The sequence below is a fragment of the Volvox carteri genome (assembly GCF_000143455.1).
Source record: "Volvox carteri f. nagariensis unplaced genomic scaffold VOLCAscaffold_48, whole genome shotgun sequence".
Classification (NCBI taxonomy): Eukaryota; Viridiplantae; Chlorophyta; class Chlorophyceae; order Chlamydomonadales; family Volvocaceae; genus Volvox; species Volvox carteri.
Window position 1 is genome coordinate 508749 of NW_003307591.1, and position 18489 is coordinate 527237.

The following is an 18489-nucleotide window of genomic DNA, read 5'->3' on the forward strand; positions in this document are numbered from 1 at the left end:
TGCTGCTCCATAAGGTCCAATATGCACATAGGCCGTCGGAAGAACAAATAAAATGCCTACAATGCCCCAAGCGTCAACAACATGCAACGCAAAACAAGATAGCGTAGACAACTAAAACACGGGGAAAACGCATCGGCATAGATAGAACCACCACGCAGCGTAACACAAGGTACAACTGTAAGGGTTATGGATCTGCAGCGCATCCGCGCGCTGGTGAAAACCTTAACGTTATAGTAACACGACCAACCAAGATGCGCACACCGACGACCATGTAACACGTACCCTCATGAATTCCCACGAAAAAGACACCGAAATTCTGTCCTCCTCACACTCCTGCATGCAAATCCCGTAAGCTAGCTATCATCGCTGCAGCACCTGCCATGCCGTCGGTCGAGCTCTCTGGTTCGTTTAGGTTTTGCTCACGCCGTGTCCGTCAAAACCCCAAAATGCAAAGCAGTACCAGACGGTTCTGTACTGATGCTGTACTGATCACACACCAGCCGGTTTGTATTGCCAGCTGGCAAAGCCATCAGTTCGTCATCGAAAGCAAGTGCTGCCCCGTCCGCCGAAACCACACGCTCATGAAAGCCCAACCGCTCATCCGCGCCAACAGACTGTTCGTCCACAGAGCGCATGAGACAGCGTTTCTTAGTGCTGCTGGCACCGCACACATCCGCAGCCGCATCATCAAATGCCAGGGGGAGAGCGTCTGGGCGCGATGGGCGCCCTCCCATCATCCGTATATCCCTCCCGATGCGGCCATTTAGCCGGATGAATTCCTCAGCGAACAGCCCCGAACGGCAGCAGTCAAAAAGGCCGCGGTGCACTTTTGCTGCAACTGCTGCTACAATTGTATCTGAGTTAGAGTTGCAGATCCTCTCTCTGGCCCGTCGACGGGGTCGAGCCGGTGCCTCGGACACTGCCAGGAACATGTCCGGCAGCGATCCTCGTCGGCGCCGAGTCCTGCACACCCAGCACGATAAGGCCCGCCTGCAACATGCGCGGCAGGGAGCCCTCCGCGGGTCCGCCGTACCCGGCAGAAACTGATTCCGAAGACGTAGTCGCCGCGGTACGGCGGTCACTCCCAGTTATTGCGATACTGGCGGCGGGGCCGCCGGCACTCAGCTGCGTATAGCCGCTTGATAGGCCTGACCCATGGGTCAATGCGGTATGTAAGCCGCTTGACGGCTGCTCCTCATGCACTGGTGGCAGGAAAAGCGGGTTGGGCCCATCCGTGGTGGCAGCGGCGGCAGCGGAGCCATGGTAGGTGGCAAAACCACCGCCGATTCGCGGGCTGTTGAAACCCCCACCGAAAGCGCCGTTCACGTTTGCGCCGCCACAAACACTGACGCCATTGCCGGTGGCGGCGAGCGCGGCGTACGTGGCCATGCTCGCGGTCAGCTGGCTTGCGCCGGGGCCCATAACACGACCGCCGCCGCACACATCATCCGGCAGTACCGCGCCCAGAAAGGCTGTACGTGGCTTGCCGTGCAAATCCTATACAAAGAGGCGATAGAGGTTCCAAACATGTCATGCACCGCGCTGCATCGGGAGGAGTTCCTCGCTGCTCTCGGAAGCGTGCCTTCCTGCAAGGCCTTGTCTGTCCTTGCTGGTTTCACTCTCAGAACAGAACCCCTCATTGCCCCCACGACCACCGCACTACGCGGCTTCTAAGTCTACCTTCGGGATATTAACCCCTGCAGCCCAGCCTGAGCTCGCACCACCCACAACGAGAAGCCTCGTAGTACGAGTCCTCAACCTAACCCAATACAAAGCCCAAGCCAATCCTTGCTCCCCCTCTCCTCCCCTCACCTCACCTGAATGCTGCACTGCCGCTCCAGGGCTTGGGCCATTGCTGCAGTGCCCGTGCTGCCGCCTGTGCTCGAGCCCACCATGTTGCGACTGAGCTGGTTGAGACCAGCTGAAGTTCCGAACCCTGCCAGTGTACTGGTGTGGGCGTTGGCGCTAGTGGCCAGGTGTAAGACGCCGCTGGGCCAAGCGCAGGCAGCGCTGCTCCGTGTGTCACGATCCAGCATAGCGGTTGCCAGGGTAGTTGTGGTGTTAGTATTTGTGGTGATGGTGTGCGCCCAGGAGCAGGACATCTGGGTCAGTGCGTTGGAAGAAGCGGCGGCGGTGATGGCGATGGAGGTAGCAGCCAGGCTACCTTGCGGTGTGGGCAGACCGCCACCGCCACCGCCGCTGCCAACTCCAACGCCGCCAGCTCCAATATCGACGCGATTCCCCGACCTTTGGTCGGTTACGGCCAGGGGCTGCGGGCGCCGCTCGCGCTCCTCCGAGGGTACTGCGGACGAAACCGGCGAGCGGGATCTCGATTCGGAAGCAGACCCAGATCTGGATCCAGATTCGGATTCTCCAGGTCCAATGATGTGCAGTTGAGTCTCGTCGACGTCTGTTGCTTCACTGCTGCGAGTGTGCAACTGGCTTAGTAGGGGAGCGGCGGCGGCGGCAGCTGGGAGGCCCGAAGCCGCCGCTACAGCTGCCGCCGCTGCCGCCCCTGCAGCGGTGGCCGCGACCTCAGCTGTGGGTGCAATGCCGGGTTGTAGCATAGTGGCCACTGCTACGTCTGACACGAAAGGTGGGAGGCCCTTTGCGGCGGCGGCGATGGCTGGATAGGCAGCGGCGGCCGGCACGGCGACAGGGCCGCCAAAGGCAAGGGCCTCGCATGCCACCTGGGAGCATGCCGCTCCCAAGAAGAGCTCCGCGGGCCTGTCCCCAAGCTGCCGGGGAGGCTCGATGGCTGCAGCCGCATCACTCGATTGCAGCGGTGGTGGCGGCGGCAGCGGTGGCAACAGCGCCCGAGGCAGTGGTGCAGGCTCCAGAGCAGCCGCGGCGACGGCACCAAGGACGGCATCAGACGCAGGGCCGCCCAAGGCACACGTGGCCTCCGAGTGGCTGTGGAGCTGCGGCTCGGAGCAGCAACGTGAGATATCGCGCAGCATTGCCTGTTGGGCAGAGAGGGGTGAAGGCTGGCGGCCGGTGAAGGTGGCGGGTGAATGCGGCGGGCGAGGTGGAGGGTAACAGCCGGCCCTCAACCCCAACAAACTCGCAGTCTCAGGCCGGTAGCGCCCGGGTCAGGGCAAGCTAACAACATGGCCACCCTGGCGGGACCTGATTAAGCACGGTGCGCACATGCGCGGCGTGTGCAGGCTGTGCGTACCAGCCATACCATAGCCACAAACAACCCGAGGACAAGATTGGCAACATGAGAGTACCTGCAGCTTTGCGACGATGTCGTTAAATGTCGGGCGCTTCTTGTGGTCATGAGCCAGGCAGGACTCGATCAGGTGTGCGAGCGGCGGGTATACTGAGGGCGGCACCCGTAGGCGCAACTCGTCCTGCACGGCAGTAGTCGTACAGAATTGTCATACGTGAGCAGGCAGCACGCCTGTCCGGCGGGTGTCTCAGCTGTGTCAGCATCGCCAGGCCATAATTGCTACTTGACACAACATGGACCTGGCTGGTTTCGGACCCAATACTTCGGCCCATCACGTTAGGATCGCCCAAGATCTCTCGTTTCCAGGGACACAAGTATCTCTTCTCGCTGCTCAGCCTCTCACTCTCAACCACGCAACCACACGCCTGCACCCGTAATACGCACCTGCATTACCCCCATGATGACCTGCATGCTCCTCAGCCCGGGCCAGGGCGCCTGCTCCCCAGTGACCAGCTGCCACAGCACCACTGCGAAGCTCCATACATCAGAGGCCTTGAAGCTGGCGCCGCTCACCGCCTCGGGAGCTAGGTAGCGAACCTGGGAGGTGCCAGGCAGGAAGGAAGGTGGGAGGGGCGGGGGTTACACGAACCAGCTGGATCGGATGTTGGAGATGAACAGGAATTCCAGGCAAAAGGGAGTGAAAGGGCGGCCGGCGGGCGGGCGGGAGGCCGGCGGGTGAAATGCTCTAAAGCTACACCAGCGCCTGGTGGTCGTGCGTAGCAGCATGGAAGGCATGCGACGAGCGGTTCCCAAGAGGGGCTGCATACGTGGGGCAACCAAAGGCAGCGTCATGTCACATGGCGTGCACGCGGGAAACATCAACTGGAAATGTGGGTCCCAGTGCCGTACTGCGGCCGTAACCCTGAACCCAACCCGTGCCCTACCGTTCCGGCCGGAAACATATCTCGATTCTGGACAGACTCATGGTTGCGACTGATGATGCGCGAGAGGCCAAAGTCCGAGACCTGTGGAGGCGGGGGACGAGGTGCAGCAGCCGCATATCGCGATGCTCACAGCGCTCTAGTCGGTGGCAGGTGAGGAGCAGGGGCGAGGATTGCTGTCACCCCTTAGACGCCCACACCCCGGTGGGGGCAAGCGGGCAAACAGCAGGTAAGAAAGCACGACTGCAGAGCGGGCAGCGCGGGCGGGTCACATGCGGCGCTGGTGCAGCAGTAGCTAGTGCGGACAAGGGCACGAAGGCTGACAGCGGCGCATCTCTCACTATTAGGTCTTGCGTGTGGGTCACATTTGGCCGTCCAAGTGTCCTTTCTTCCCTTCTTTCCTTCTTCCTTCCTAACCCCTGCCCTTCCTAGCTTGCCTTGGCGATGAAGCCCCGTAGGTCGGCAGGGTCGCTACACAGCAGCACGTTCGAGGGCTTGAGGTCGCCGTGGATGACGTTGTGCTTGTGAAGGAAGGCCATGCCGCACGCAATGTCCAGCGCAGTCAGCAGCAGCACACGCAGCCGCTCGTTGTCGACACCGAAGCGACCTGCAGGTACGTCACGTGATGACACGTGTCGGGGCGCACCACCGCGGCGGAGCAGGAAATTTAAATGCAACAACGAGCTCGGCTCGTGGCAGCTCGTGACACGATACCACGCTGGAGGCGAAAAGAGCCACGACGCGGGGACGCGTGCGTTATGGTCGGCTCCACAGGCTCGCAGGGGGCGCCTGTCGCCCGTGAGCCCCCGGTCTCGCGGGCTCCGCAGTAGCAAAGCCTATTGGACTTCGCCCCAAAACCTTACAACAGTAACAATTACTGCACGCAGTCTGCGCTACGCGTTCCGCCAGCCTTGACATGACTTGCCTTAACCACCCGCGTACACAGCTTTGAAGGGCAACGCAACTCAAGGTGCACATCACACGCATATTTCAGTCTGTGTCAGGCATGCCCTGCGCAATTCCTGTCCCTACGCAGCCTGAGGAGTAGCTTTCCCGAGAGCACCCACCACTCCGCATTGCAATCAGCAGAGATCCCTGGTCCGCGTCCTCCATGACAATGCGGGTCAAATAGTCACCAGGCTTCGCATTAAGCCGCTGCATGATCTGCTGCAGCGTCCGCCAGCCCCGCTCGAGCGTCTCCTGTCGTGCCGCTTCGCCCTCTCCCTCCGCCGCTACCGCAGCCGGCGCTGACCCGGCGGCATCACTATTACTGCCCATATGAGGCGCACCATCGTGCATTGAGCTGCTGGCGGCGGCAGCCGCTTCAGAGCCGTTGACCGACGGCGTGAGGTCGACGGCAGCGGCGCGACCGCGATCTCCGGGAGACAGCACGTACGGCAGGTTTGGGAGATTGACCGTGCTGCTCAGGTGCTTAGCGGAGGAGGTAGCACTAGTTGCATTCATGCTGGGCGACAGCACAGTGCTGACGGTACGGCTCTGGCTGGTACCGCCGCCCCCGCCGCCGCCGCGGGGCTGGCGTAAGTCGCTGTCGGCGGACCCCGCCTGGGTGTGCGGCGCCGCCAGTGGTCGGCCGACGGTGCCGATGGCGATGCCGCTGGATGATGTCCCGCTCCGGCTGTGGTTCCAGCTCTGGCCCTGAGTACTGGTCGCGGCCAAGGCCACCGTCAAGAGGCCCACACGCGGGTGATCTGAACTGCCACCCTCCACCTCTCGGTGGCGGCGGTCAGGTTGTTGCGGCAGCATGCGCACATTCGGGGCGTCCATCTGCGCCATGAAGCAAGCTCTCAGAACGGGCTCCCCCTCAACGCAGCTGCTCTCGCCGGTATTTCCTCCGCCGCCAGAGCCGCCGGTTGCGGTACTGCTTCCGAATGAAGGCCCGGCGGCGGCGGGACCTTTGGCCGTGGCGGTGGCCACGCACAGCTGCTTCCCGGCGCCTGCGTTGATGGACGGTATCTCAACGTATCTTGACTGCTTTTCGTCGCCTCCTAAGTGGCTCCCCATCATGAGCTGCAGCCCGGCGTCGCCGCGCGGGTCCGGCATGGGTACGGTATGCCTTGGCGGCATCAAGTCCTCCGCCACACTCATTTCCCGGAAATCTTCTGGGATGGACGGCTGCAGCATATTGGGAGTGGTGGCAAATTGCAGGCGGCTGCCGACGCGGACCAGCATTCCGCGGCCGCGACCGCCAGAGGTGCCGCCACCACAGCCGCCGCCACCGCAAATCGCAACGGGTGCGCTGGGCTGCAACGCGGCGGCTATCGCTCCTGCCGTGGTGCTACTCGCACCCGCGCTGCAAGCCCAGAGCATCTGACCGCTGCTTTGCTGAAGGACACGTGTCGCAGGTGGCGTCCCGGCGATGGGGGTCGTCCCTAGGAGGAGGCTGTTGTCGCCAGTTGCACCGGCGCCGCCACCGCTGACGGCAGGGACAAGCACCCCATACGTCGTACTGCGGTTTGTTAGGTGGAGCGAGCTCCCAGGGATCGCCGCGTGGTTGCTTGGGTTGGGGCTGGCCAAGAACCACGTACTGCTGGTGCTGTCACGACTGAAGAACGACGCAATGGTGCCGCTGCGCCGGGCACTGGGTCCCGCCATGCCCGCTGTTGCTGCAGCTGCTGCGGCATTGGCGTCACAGACTGCCCCCTGCTGCACGATGCTGCATGTGGTGAGATCACTTGTACGGTAGAAATCCGCCCGTGGCACAGACCAGGTATCATCAAAGTCCGACCTCCGCTCCAGCGGTTGGTATCGCTGGGGCGGCTGCGCCGGCAGCAGCGGTATCGGCAGGGCCGGGAGCGCAGAGACGGTGCCAAAGCGACCGCCGCGGGAGGCCGCAGAAGCCCTCAGGAACATCGCGACTGCAGTACCCCCGGTGAACGACTGATGCCGACTAGAGACCATCCGCATATGGGGGCTACATCCATGACTGCGCGCTGACGCCGCGCGCCCTACATCAGCACCGCCAGCCGAAGAGCGCACCAGCTCCAACACATGGGCAGCAAACGTTGCGGAGGCCGCTCTCGAGCACGAGGCCTTCCGCCTCGAGCCGTGCCTGCAAGACCCCACCACAGAAACCCTGCAGGCACCGCCACTGCATCCCACTCCATTGTCACCACCCCCCTCAACGCCTCCACTGCCTATGAGGCGACTGGCCCCGGCAGGTAGCGGTGTCGTGGATGCCGATGGTGTCGCACGGGCGGCGGCTGCCAAAGTGGTAGGCAGCGATAAAGGGTGTAGCCCGCTGCTGGAGCTGGTGCAGTCGCCGCCGCCACCAGTTCGTCGGCCCTTGCCTGCGGCGAAATTCCCCCGTCGCCGGCTGCGCTTGGCGTGCCTCCGCTGCTCAAGTGCCGCCATGGCGACAAGCGCCTCTGGAAGGTCCAAAAAGTTATCCGACGTCACGCGAGTGACGTGCCAGCTGAAGGTTCGTACAATATTGGGGTGCACCAGCGCGCGGCTCAGCAGCCCTTCCGTTGCCGGCGCCGCCATGCCATCGGCACCACGCGCCACCAGGTATTTCACGCAAACCGTGCCGCCACCGCTACTGCCGCCGCGGGCCCGGTCGCCGCAGTCGGCGGCCAAGCGGCCACGGTACACTAGACCCATGGAGCCCGACCCCACCAGGCTCAGGTCGATGACCTGCCCTGCGGCGCGCACGACGTCTAACCGGCTAGCGCGCCGGGTTAGGTCATGGACGGCTTCCAAAGTCAGGTTGCCGGTCTCCGGCTCCACTACGCCCGCCAGCTGAGAGAAAGAGTGCAAGCCAGCGGAGAGGATTCCGGCCAGTAGGCCCCATCGCGATGGCCGGGAGGTCGTCGTCACACCGCTGGTGTGAGACGCGACGGATGAAGCGCAGCTGCCCGCCGCCGCCCCCGTGCCCCCCGCCGCTGCGGCGCCGCCGCCTGAATTGGACGTACCAGCGACAGCAAGCAGCGAACTGGGAAAGATAAGGGCCGGCGGAGTGGAGCCGCTGCTGATATTGAGAGCGCTGTTGCCAGTGCTGTGGCGAGGCGGCAGGGCTGCTGCTCGGACGGAGGTTGCCCCATGAGAGGGTGGAGGTGCGAGCGGAGGCACTAGGGCACAGCCGCAGGAGGCTCTCGGACTGGCGGACGGATCCTTTGGTGTTTCCAGGGAGCCGGGACCTGACAGTAGGTGCAGACGAGGGGAAAGCAACGGGCCTACGCGGCTATCGCCACTGCCGCCGCTGCTGTAGGCACCTCCCACCGCCCCTGCTGACACAAAAGCGGCGCCACATGCAGTGGGGGGAACGGCGACGATGACGTCACTTTTAACGAACCGTCACTTTTAAGTCCGCAAACGCGAAAGAGTCAGCAGCAGAACTGCCAGCCTAAGACGCGCACAACTCTCAAGCCCGGCTCTGCATTAACACACCAATCTGCTCTACTCCAATAGCCTCCCAACTTCAAAACCCGAGATAAAGCATGAGCATGAGCGCAAAGCGTTGCATCCTAAGCATCGATAAGTCCCATACAGGATAACATGGGCATAAAGCTATGTTTATGTGCCACAAGGAGACGCAGACCTGTTATGGGGGACGGCAGCGGGCCGGCTGCTGACTGGCTGGGCTTGCGAGAGGGACCGCCTTGTGAACTGACAGGCGACCTGGTGACAGCGGAGGCGTGCGGTCGACACAGCAGCTGCTCCCCCTTCGCAGCCATCCGCTTGCCCCTACTGCGATTGCGTTCACTGCTGCACGCCTGTTTGCCATCGCCATCGCACCGTAGGCACATGCAAGCACACAGCCAGCAGCGCAGGTACCGGTACAGCCAGAAGCCTAGGCACTTGCCGCCAAGACCGCCTGCTCTATTCCCAACCGGAGGACCCTGAGGCTGCCCTGCTGCTCTGCAGCTGTCCTGATGGGGTGACCGGGAGGCGCTCGCAGCATCAAAAGCAAAGGACTCAGCTGGGAAGGACCGTGGTTGCGACAGCGGTGCTGTTTCGCCGTTGTCCCTGATGTGGCTATTGCTACTTTTACAGCAGCTCCGCCCAGCCCCTGCGCCTTCATCTGTGATAGCAGCAGACGGCGTATTCACGACCCGTTGAAGCGACTGTGCGTCGGTAGACAGGACGCTCGGCAGCCCTGGTGCTGCTGGCCCATAGGCCTGGAGCATCGACCTGCTTCCCAGCCGGCTGACGACCTGCACGCAGCCAGTGAACCGCTCGATTGATGCACATGGAACGCATCAGCTGAGTGCCTGTGAACGTTGGGCGGGGGATTTTGATCCATAGCTTGCCGAAACTCGTAGGATGAGGTGGGGATAAGGCGAACACCCAACTGATATTCCAAAAACACGTAGTGCCTGCAAGTTCGCGATTAAGGGCAGTAGCAGCTGTCTTATGTCAAGGTAGCCGAAGATAGTTTGTCTTCATTTTCGCGGTGCCCCCAAAGTGGGTGGTCGAGCATGTGACCGGTAGCGACAAAATCTACAACGAGGAAGGCCCTCTTTTCAATTTGAGCATCTGTATTTGTTTCAGGATTACAAAACCATGTGGTTCCGCCAAAGGAACAACAGACGGGTTACTACCATCCACTTTCACCGATGTACCTGGATACTTCCATCATCAAAGGACAAGCAACGCCAATTGGTGAAATCATATGAAAACGCAGTAGGCGGTCAGGAAACATGGCAAAAAGGAGTGATATGCCTTCCAACACATGCTTAACTATTTATCAAATACCTTTTATGGTTTTAAGTTATTCCTTGTGCAGAATTACTCCAGGAAACATGTGCAGGACCTGACAAGGTTGGCTAGACGTTGAGCAAGGATTGAGAACCAAAAGGCATTGAAGGTGCCTGAGAGACGTCAGCTAACCATTAAAGCAGCAGCCAGACAGATCCAAGGCACTAAAATAATACTAATTATACTAGATACTATTGCCCATGGAGCATAAGTGAGAAACCATTGCTCGTTCGGCACGTGCACCGTACCAAAGGATTTATGCGAACCCTCCGGCTCCACCAGCCACAATGTCGACACAAATTCAATAGCAGATTTATCGTATGTCGACGCCAACGACTGCTTGTGTATTGGTGGCATTCTAAGTCGCTGTTGAGGAATACCCGTCACGAAACAACACCATCTTATTCTTCAGCTTTTTACTTGAAGGCACCGATCCCTTGGTCGCTTTTGTCCCGTTGATAATGGTTTTGCAAACCGTTGGCACAGATGTGTAATCTCAAACCGTAGGGCTAAGCATCAATGTCCAATCCACAAAGCTCACATTCCTAAGCACGTCCAGGGCCTGCGGGCTTTAACCAAGGCAACCCCATCAAGTGCTATCGCTTTGGTATGGCAACCCGCCTTAAGACAGAACGAGGGACCTTTACGAGTCGTACGGCATTTGTGAATTGCATCATATGGAAGAGTGCCGGAGCACAACGTATGCCAAGAGATCACACATGGGAATTAGGGTACTCAGCTTCTTCGAAGCCGAAAAGGGCTCGGCCCCGGTCCAGCCAGTCGCCCGGCAGTACTCCGCAAGGGAGACTTTACGGCACTGGGTTGCAAGCGGAGGACCGGTGTCGCGTTTGAACTACACGCTCATTATTAAGGATAGCTGCGAGGGCCGAGTGTGACGGCCGGCGACGTTGGAGTGATGTGTGAATCTGGTGTATACACTTTCTAGGCGCCAATGCAAATCCTTGGACGGTGCATTGCGTGCCGCCTCCATCTCAACAAGAAGGGCTGAGCACCTATAGCCTCCTGGTAGTGCGCGAACCCAGCCCATTGCCAGTCGAACTGGAGGATAGGACATGTATGAGATGTGCGTGAAACGGAGCAGAAGGCAAGGACGGAAGTGCTGGAGCAGTTGGCATGGATGGGCTGGAGTTGCGGAGTGTGGCGGAGCTGATCCATAGCTATTTCAAGGAAGTCCAAGGAAAGAGCGAGGAAACCGCGCGGCCGCACAGCAATCACATGAGCAGAAGCATCGTGCGCCGCAGCGTGCACGCGCACCACAACCCCTATGGCATAAAAGGGTAACCGGTAACCGACCGGTTAGGTATAATCCAACCGGTCGCTTTGGTAAGGTAACCGACATTTTGAGACAACGGCCCGATAACCGTACCGGTAACCTTACTGGTCGGTTACCTAACCGACCGGTAATCTTACTGGTCGGTTACCTAACCGACCGGTAATCTTACTGGTCGGTTACCTAACCGACCGGTAACTTTATCGGTCGGTGATCCCCCAGCTGACATCGGCAAACGCTTCGGAAACTTCGGGTCGTACCGAAACTCCCGAAAACAAAAATAGAATTCACGAAGCCGACCGCTTGCAGAAATAGAACCATCCGCCTACCATCCCATACGAAAGCTCCTCTGCGCCCCGATGGGCCGCCCGAAAGCCAGAGCCGGCAGTCAATGATGCAGACATGGAACCGTTCCCGAGACTCCTTTTGCCGATGTCTGCCCACCAGTTACTGGGTCGTTAGCTCGTTATTAAGTCGGTTATCCTACCGGCCAGGTACCGAAATGACCAGATACCGACTGGTTTGTTAAAGGGTAACAGACTGGTGACAAGCAAGGATATAATCCGAATGATCTCATAAAGGCACTTACAGTGGAGCAACTGCCTCAGCAGCTTGTCACAAGGCTTGCAGCGGCATGCATAACAGCCAATTTCATAAAAGCCAAACCGTTATCCGATATCCGTTGCGCTGGTCCGCGAATCCGTTGCTCCGCACAGCGAACCCGTTGCGCTGTTCCGTAATTCCTATGGCCTGCCAGAGAAAATCGCTTCGCTGCCACTGCGCATCCGATACGCGACTTGGACAATCCAATGTTTATTTTCCGGACTTTCCTGAGGATTTGCTACGTTCGATGTATAACATGTAACCGTCAGCCAAGCAACCACGTGCTCTCAAAGGCCCACCGGGACCCAACGGAGACCCCATCTGACCATAGCTCGTTGGGAATCCTCCCCGGTGGCCATCATGCAGCATCCGGTCATCCTCCACTGCAAGGAACAGCCATCGAACGCTGTCAGCCCCAGGCATTGTCCGGGCGCCCTGCAGTTCCATAGAGTTGGGCCGCATGGCGCCTATCCCTCAAACTCATATCATTAGCCCTCTGCTTCATCACCCACTCCCAAGGTCCCCAGCCATTGCATCCCCTGCCCTTCGCCACCACATCCGGATGCGCAATACGTATCTCAGCCTGCCTCCACCGTCCCATGGCGCATCGCGGCACTGGACACAGCAATCCGGAGCTTTCCACAGCATAATCGCCTCAGCATCCCCTCCGCCTAGGGTCCTCGTCCACACCGATACTCTTCAACAAACATCCGAGCGAGGCGCCCCTGAGCCAGATCCCACGGCCACGGGCAGACCGCACGCCACCGGGTCAGCGCAGGCCAGTAAACACAGTTGCCCCGCAGACTATGCACCCACCAGCACCGTTAGCAGCACCTCGTACCCTGGAAAAACGCTCTACCAGGCCCTGAAAAAGATGTATTGTTGTACTATCGTACTGGAATACTGGTCACAGAAGACAGGCGGGGCATGTTACAGCCGGCCTTTCGTGTAGTAGTACACGAGCGCCAGGAGCTCCCTGATCCAGTCCCACAAGTCCACTAGGCGGTTGGCCAGCGGTGAGAAGTAGCCGGCGTGAGGGACCATGGCCGCACGCGCCATAAACACCTGGCATGAGCCATCGCGGTACCTTAGGACAGCTTACAGATAGGCAGTTATATATACTCAAGAGGCACGCAGTCAAAAATGCTGTGGTGCAGATGGTGAGATGGGCCAGGTGTAAGGGTGGGCGCTCTTGCACCTACTGATGCTGAATGCTCTACACGACGCTCAGGGATGACTCGGTAAGTGCATTGGAGCTCTCACACCAAGACGCGAGTCTGATCCCGAATGCCAGGTCAATAACAGGCTGCAATGCTGCCCACGTGCCACAGGCCCACAGCAAGTCGTACCTCCATTGCTAGGTGCTCGTCCTTTCGCGCCAACCCCGCTCCTCCTGCTGATGCCGCTTCCTGTCCCGCTAACCCAGCAGCTGCCTTCGTCGCCTCCGAAACCAGCCTCCGAAACACCAGCTCTGAACGCAGCTGGTGGAACGGACTTGTCACTATCAACAGAGTTTTCCACCTGGATGCGCATGCGGGGTTCGTACAGCAGTGCGTATATATGGTTATGTGGTCAGCGACGCCACAAGGGCGGGACGTAAGAGAGCATAGAGGGAGCTAGGTGGGCTTGCAGCCTGGCAGTGTCCGACTAACGAAGGGTCAGGCACGGATTGAATACCCTTAGCCCTGAGGATACATCTTGTGGTGAACCCACATGCGCGGTTCCTGATCTCCGTACGGCACACTGCACTGTTACTTCTTCACACATGCACGACCCCGTATTCCATACCCGCGCAACCCGGAGCTTCTGGACCTCCGGAGATAGCCGGCTTGGCGAGCCAGAAGATAACGCTCACCCTTTCTCCTTGCAGATCGCCAGACTGAAGAGCGCATTCTCGTACGTGGACGTCGAGGCATCCTCCTCCAACCACCTGCACCGTCATAACATGACCCACAGCGGGACAGCGGCCCACCGTATGTTAGGAGTTACGCCACCATGCAACTGACGCCGTGAGGGTGTCCCGCCTGCCGTGCAACCCGGCACTCATTGGGCGCGTTGTGCAAGGAAAAGCTGGGAGCAAGCGCTCAGAGGGCTGCTGCGCACCCTTGCGGTGTCAGTTAGCTTCGCATGCGAGTGCAAAAGGAATGCTTGTCAGTTCGCACGATCATGGAAAGCCCCCCTTCGCACCGCTCGGCCCACCCGGCCGCCTCGCCGGCGGGCATCAGCTGCTCTGCGTACTCGCGCATGACGTTGGCCTCTGTACGGCGGACCACCACACCGCCGGGGTGCGAGCCGCTGAAAAGCAGGTGACGTGCACGGCCCTAACACGCTCCGGTGTCGCAGGTGGATCCACCGCCATGTCCAGCCGGGTAGTATGAAGAAGGAGACGGAGAGGGAAAGCAAAAGGAAAAGGAGGGGGATCCCGGAATGGAAATGAGGAAAAAAGGGGGGATACAGCCCGGCGGGAAGAGCAGAGAAAGGGTGTGTATCACGTTTCTCGGTAGCTCCATCCATGCCTGGGTACAAGCGAGCAAGCAGCGCCGGCGGCGATCGCAAAGCGCAGGTGCATTCATACAGTAATGGGTTTCGAAGTAAAGTGGCCATTCCTCAAAACACACAACTGGCAAACATACTGACGTGGATTTGCACGCGACAAACCTGGCCGCCGACCGGCCACAGACATGGTCACTAAACTGGGCGCCAACTTGCCTGATGGGGACCATATGGCCGCATCCATCCTCCCGGACATCGGCCTTCATAGCCCTCCGCTTCACCCGCCCAGTGCAACGAACAATGCCACTCGGATTGAAAGTTTACATGGGCTGCCATGTCAAAGGCAGGATCTGTTGCGCCCTATGGGCATTGCTACTGAAAGCATGACAGTTAACGCGCGAGCTGCCTAACCTGAAGGAATGCATCCACGCCCGCTTGAACTCTGCCCTTGAGCGGCTCCGTCAGGCTGCCGTTCCTGTACGGTGTATGGCGTGCGGCGACTGAGTCATGGCCGTGCGAACACACCACAAATCAATTAGGAATATCAGGGGAGACTCTCCAACGCCCTCCTTACTGCAGCCGCCAAGCTTTCGTGCGCCCACTGTCAAGCGGGGAAAAGTCTAAACCCGCCCAAGACCGGGCCGCGCCAACCAACCACAGCCGCATCAACCCAACCTGGCTCAATTCTTATCCTCCCTACCGTTCCTGCCACAAGATGCAGCCCTTTGTAAGCCAAATTCCAACACCCACCTGCAAAGCGCATAGCCCAAGACTATGGCGACGTCGGCGATTGCATCCTTGGGCAAGGGCGGGGTCCTACTTGGGGACACCGTACGGGGGAAGATATGGGAAAGTAATCCCAGGCGACCACGCAGCAGGAGTAAATGAGAACGGCAAGAAACCACCTCTGTAGCTGCTGCCTGACAGTGCGCATGGAAAAGGGTCTGGACACGTAGCATGCAGGCTGCAGCCACGCATCAGGCGTGCTCGAGCTTCATGATCACGACCCCTAGACCGTCCCTCCTTGCAATGCTTTCCGCCCGTTGTGAGGGAGACCTCCCCTATCCCCCTTTTTAGGTCGTGTGTCTATAACTATAGCTTACCTGGCGGCCAAGAGTCCATGAAGCCACCTCAAGCAGGCGGGCGATAGAGCAAATGCCAGGAGACCAACAAAGAGGGCGCCAGCTGTAGACAGGAGAGATACTCTATTCATGTTATTAGGTATGCGTTAATCTCGCGTACCTATTTCGCACTGCATTATCAACAACCTACTGGGTAAATAGCAAGTACGGTTTTATCAGTCATTTTATTGCGGACAAAGGATTCAAGGTCATTGTGCCTTACATTCAGCACAGACCTGATTTAATTTTATAATTAGGGAGTATGCATCAAGCATTATGCGGGCTGCTAGATGGCCGGCCGCTTATAAATTAAAACAAAATTTGCACCTCGCGCAGAAGCTCTCCTTAACAAAATTTTCATGCTAGTAATTTCTTAATCTATTAGCAGCACATCAGCCGTGGTGCTGCGCGGTTGCGCCATGCTGCTCACGTCATTCAACTCTCTTTTCCCGTACAGCGATACACTGTGCCGATGGCGACAAGTTTCTACCCTCCTCTCCAACCAGCTGAACTCATACGGCCCCCTGATGTCCAGCTCGGGCTTTCTGTTCGGCCTCAGCGTCCGTGGCGGCAGTGTTGCCAGTGGCGCCAGCGCCGGCGAACCTGACAATCCCCATACCCAATGTGACGTTGTCAGTCCCGGCTCCGTGGAACAGCCCACATGTGGGACGCAATCACCCTTGCCACCGAGGCAGCGCATGGCCAAGGCGCTAGGTGAGGATTTAACCCCCCCATAGACATCCACAACTGGCATCTCATAATTCACATCCATATCCACACAGCATTTGTAATGCCCTGATGCATTTTGCTGTAGTAAGCGATGTCCGATGTCGAACACACTACGCACCCTACCATCCACACGCAGGCCGCCGGCGGGATGCCGCTGCCGCCGCAGCCGCAGGCCCCTCGGAGCTCCACAGTCCCGGCCTGCTGTCCGTGCTGGGCGCCATTGCGGGCCTTATCCGCGGTGTGGGTGCCCTGGGTGGCACAGGTCTGGGCGTGGGCCATGTCACGTTCGGTCTGCAAGCTCTTGCTCGACATCATGAGGAGAGCCAGCTGTCCGACCACCCCCCCGGTCGGCCATTGCCCCCGGGTGAGGCCACTCAGGCCGAGGCGGAGCGACTGCTGGATGCGCTTGAGCTGGCGCATGTGAGCTTTTCCACTCTCGTTGTGCGTTGGTTGTAGGTACTTGGCGTTGGTTGTAGGTACTTGGCTGCAAGACGCTGCTTGGTGGAAAGTTGTCGCGTGAATGTTGATAAGCTGGGACCTTAGGACTGGTAATTCGTGGTTGGTATTGGTGGTGATTAACTATTTGTTAGGTGGTTGTGGCTGTGATTGCCCTGGGACGAGCTTGGCACCGTCACCACCAGCGCTGCCAGAGTCGCCTTCCCATTGTGCCTGCGCTGCTCCTGAGGCGACCTCCATATGTCTGTGTGTCCATATGTCTGTCTGTCCACAGGGTGCTTATCGGCGGAGTGACGCAGCACTGGCGGCAACCACATGCTTGCGGGTGAGCAACGGCTATAGTGGCATTAGTACAGGTGAACCCGTGGCAGCACGTAGCGGCAGTGTTAGCAGCGGCAGTAGTCGCAACAGGAGCAGCATGAGCAGTATTAGCACCAGCGCCAGCATCACTAGCACCAGAAGCTGTGCATAAAGTTGGTAGCAAAGACAGCCAGCGGAGGGGCACTGACCTCAGCAAACCCATATCCTGGGTATATCTGGTTCCTTGTGCCCTTACATGTACCGCACTTGTACCTCTTGAGTGTATTCTGAGGAGCTAGGGCGCCTTGTGCCGCACATCCGGCCAATGTCCCATTCTCCTTTCCCCTGCCCCCCTGCCCCTGTGGCCCCCATGCTCTATGTTCGGCCCTGCTTGTTGCCCGATTCCAAGATGCTTCCCGCCCTTCTCCCGCCCTTCCTCTTCATCTCTACCTCTGTCCCCCCTCCCCCTCCTGTTACTTCTCCCGCGTCGTGTAAAGTGTAATTCCTTGTTCAAATTTCCTCTCGCTCGCCCCCTTTCCTCCTTTATCCCCATCAGGCCCAACACGTTCGCGTCTGGCGGCCTGAGGGCGGCAGTCTGCAGCCGGGGTACTACGTGGCGGTGGACCACTGGGGCCGGAGAGTGGTGTGGGGGGTGCGGGGAACCAGGGTGAGGAGCGAGGGGGGAGTGTTAGGAGGCGCGCGAGGGAGAGGGAGAGAAGTGGGGAAGGAAGGGTGTTTTCGGACGGGTGAGACGGAGATGGAGAAGGAAGGAGAGAGCCATGTTTTGGTACGGATGCGCTACCTTATGTTATATAAGGGTCTGTTGGGGGTTATACGTGGAGAAGGGAGGGGATAATGGTCAAAAGAGGGCCACGCAGGGAAGGGGGTGGAGTCAAGGAATGAAGCCAGGACTGAACGAAGCCGACAGGTGCGGGCCTACAGCTATATGGGAGGAGAAGGTGCGTTACGTGTCCACGAAAGGGCGTTTGAGGCGGAGCGGGAGCGAGTGGGCCACCCACCTCGGCCGGGTATGGCCGCGAAGCCTCCTCGCCTACACGCACACACACACACACACACACACACAACCGTTCACTGCGGACATTGCCCGGGTCTGACTTCCCCCGTGCTACCCTGTGCCCAGGTGTTCTCCGACCTGCTTACCGACCTAGCCATGGCGGCACATCCATTGGGGGTGGGTGCGGCGCACTGGGGCATGACGCACGCAGCCCACTGGCTCGTTCAAAGGGAGGCGGCAAGAGTGGCTGGTGGGTTTTACGTGGCGAGGTGGGATGGGGAGGTTTGGAGAGGTACTGGAACACCAGTACGGGCTTGGCGGGGGAACTGAGGGGGGTTAAGGGGGAAGAGAGTCCTTCAACCAAATGAAATACACGCTTGTCATCAGCAGTTGTCAGAGCGACAAGAGGGGCATGTTGCGTTTGCGCGACCGCACTATCTTGTTTGCCCGGTGTACGGTTGTACGATATTATGCCAATATCCAACGATACATGTCGTACTGACACCGCGGACTTCCTGGCCGCGTACCCTGGCCCCTCCTTCCCCCCTAACACAACCCTTCCAACCCCGCTGCTTGCCTGCCCACCTGCCAATCTGCCCGCCCAATCCCGCTTGACCCACTCCGTGCTCTTTCCCCTTTTCGCGGGC

General features: G+C 59.3%; 2 protein-coding genes across 2 annotated transcripts; both read right to left on the reverse strand.

Moving 5' to 3' along the window:
• Positions 1-861: 861 nt before the first annotated feature.
• VOLCADRAFT_121374 (uncharacterized protein) lies at positions 862-12479 on the reverse strand (the record flags this gene model as incomplete). The annotated part of the gene is made up of 8 exons (XM_002955072.1): positions 12028-12479; positions 5184-8360; positions 4602-4723; positions 4120-4200; positions 3620-3772; positions 3234-3356; positions 1818-2963; positions 862-1497 (listed from the first exon to the last, which is right to left on the reverse strand). Exons 1-8 carry the CDS (start codon positions 12188-12190, stop codon positions 862-864), a joined length of 5601 nt encoding a protein of 1866 aa, XP_002955118.1. The 5' UTR covers positions 12191-12479.
• Positions 12480-12658: 179 nt separating this feature from the next.
• VOLCADRAFT_106645 (uncharacterized protein) lies at positions 12659-15699 on the reverse strand (the record flags this gene model as incomplete). Its single annotated transcript, XM_002955073.1, has 7 exons — positions 15325-15699; positions 14972-15037; positions 14633-14696; positions 13916-14049; positions 13584-13658; positions 13078-13249; positions 12659-12793 (listed from the first exon to the last, which is right to left on the reverse strand). Exons 1-7 carry the CDS (start codon positions 15432-15434, stop codon positions 12659-12661), a joined length of 756 nt encoding a protein of 251 aa, XP_002955119.1. The 5' UTR covers positions 15435-15699.
• Between the last annotated feature and the right edge of the window lie 2790 nt (positions 15700-18489).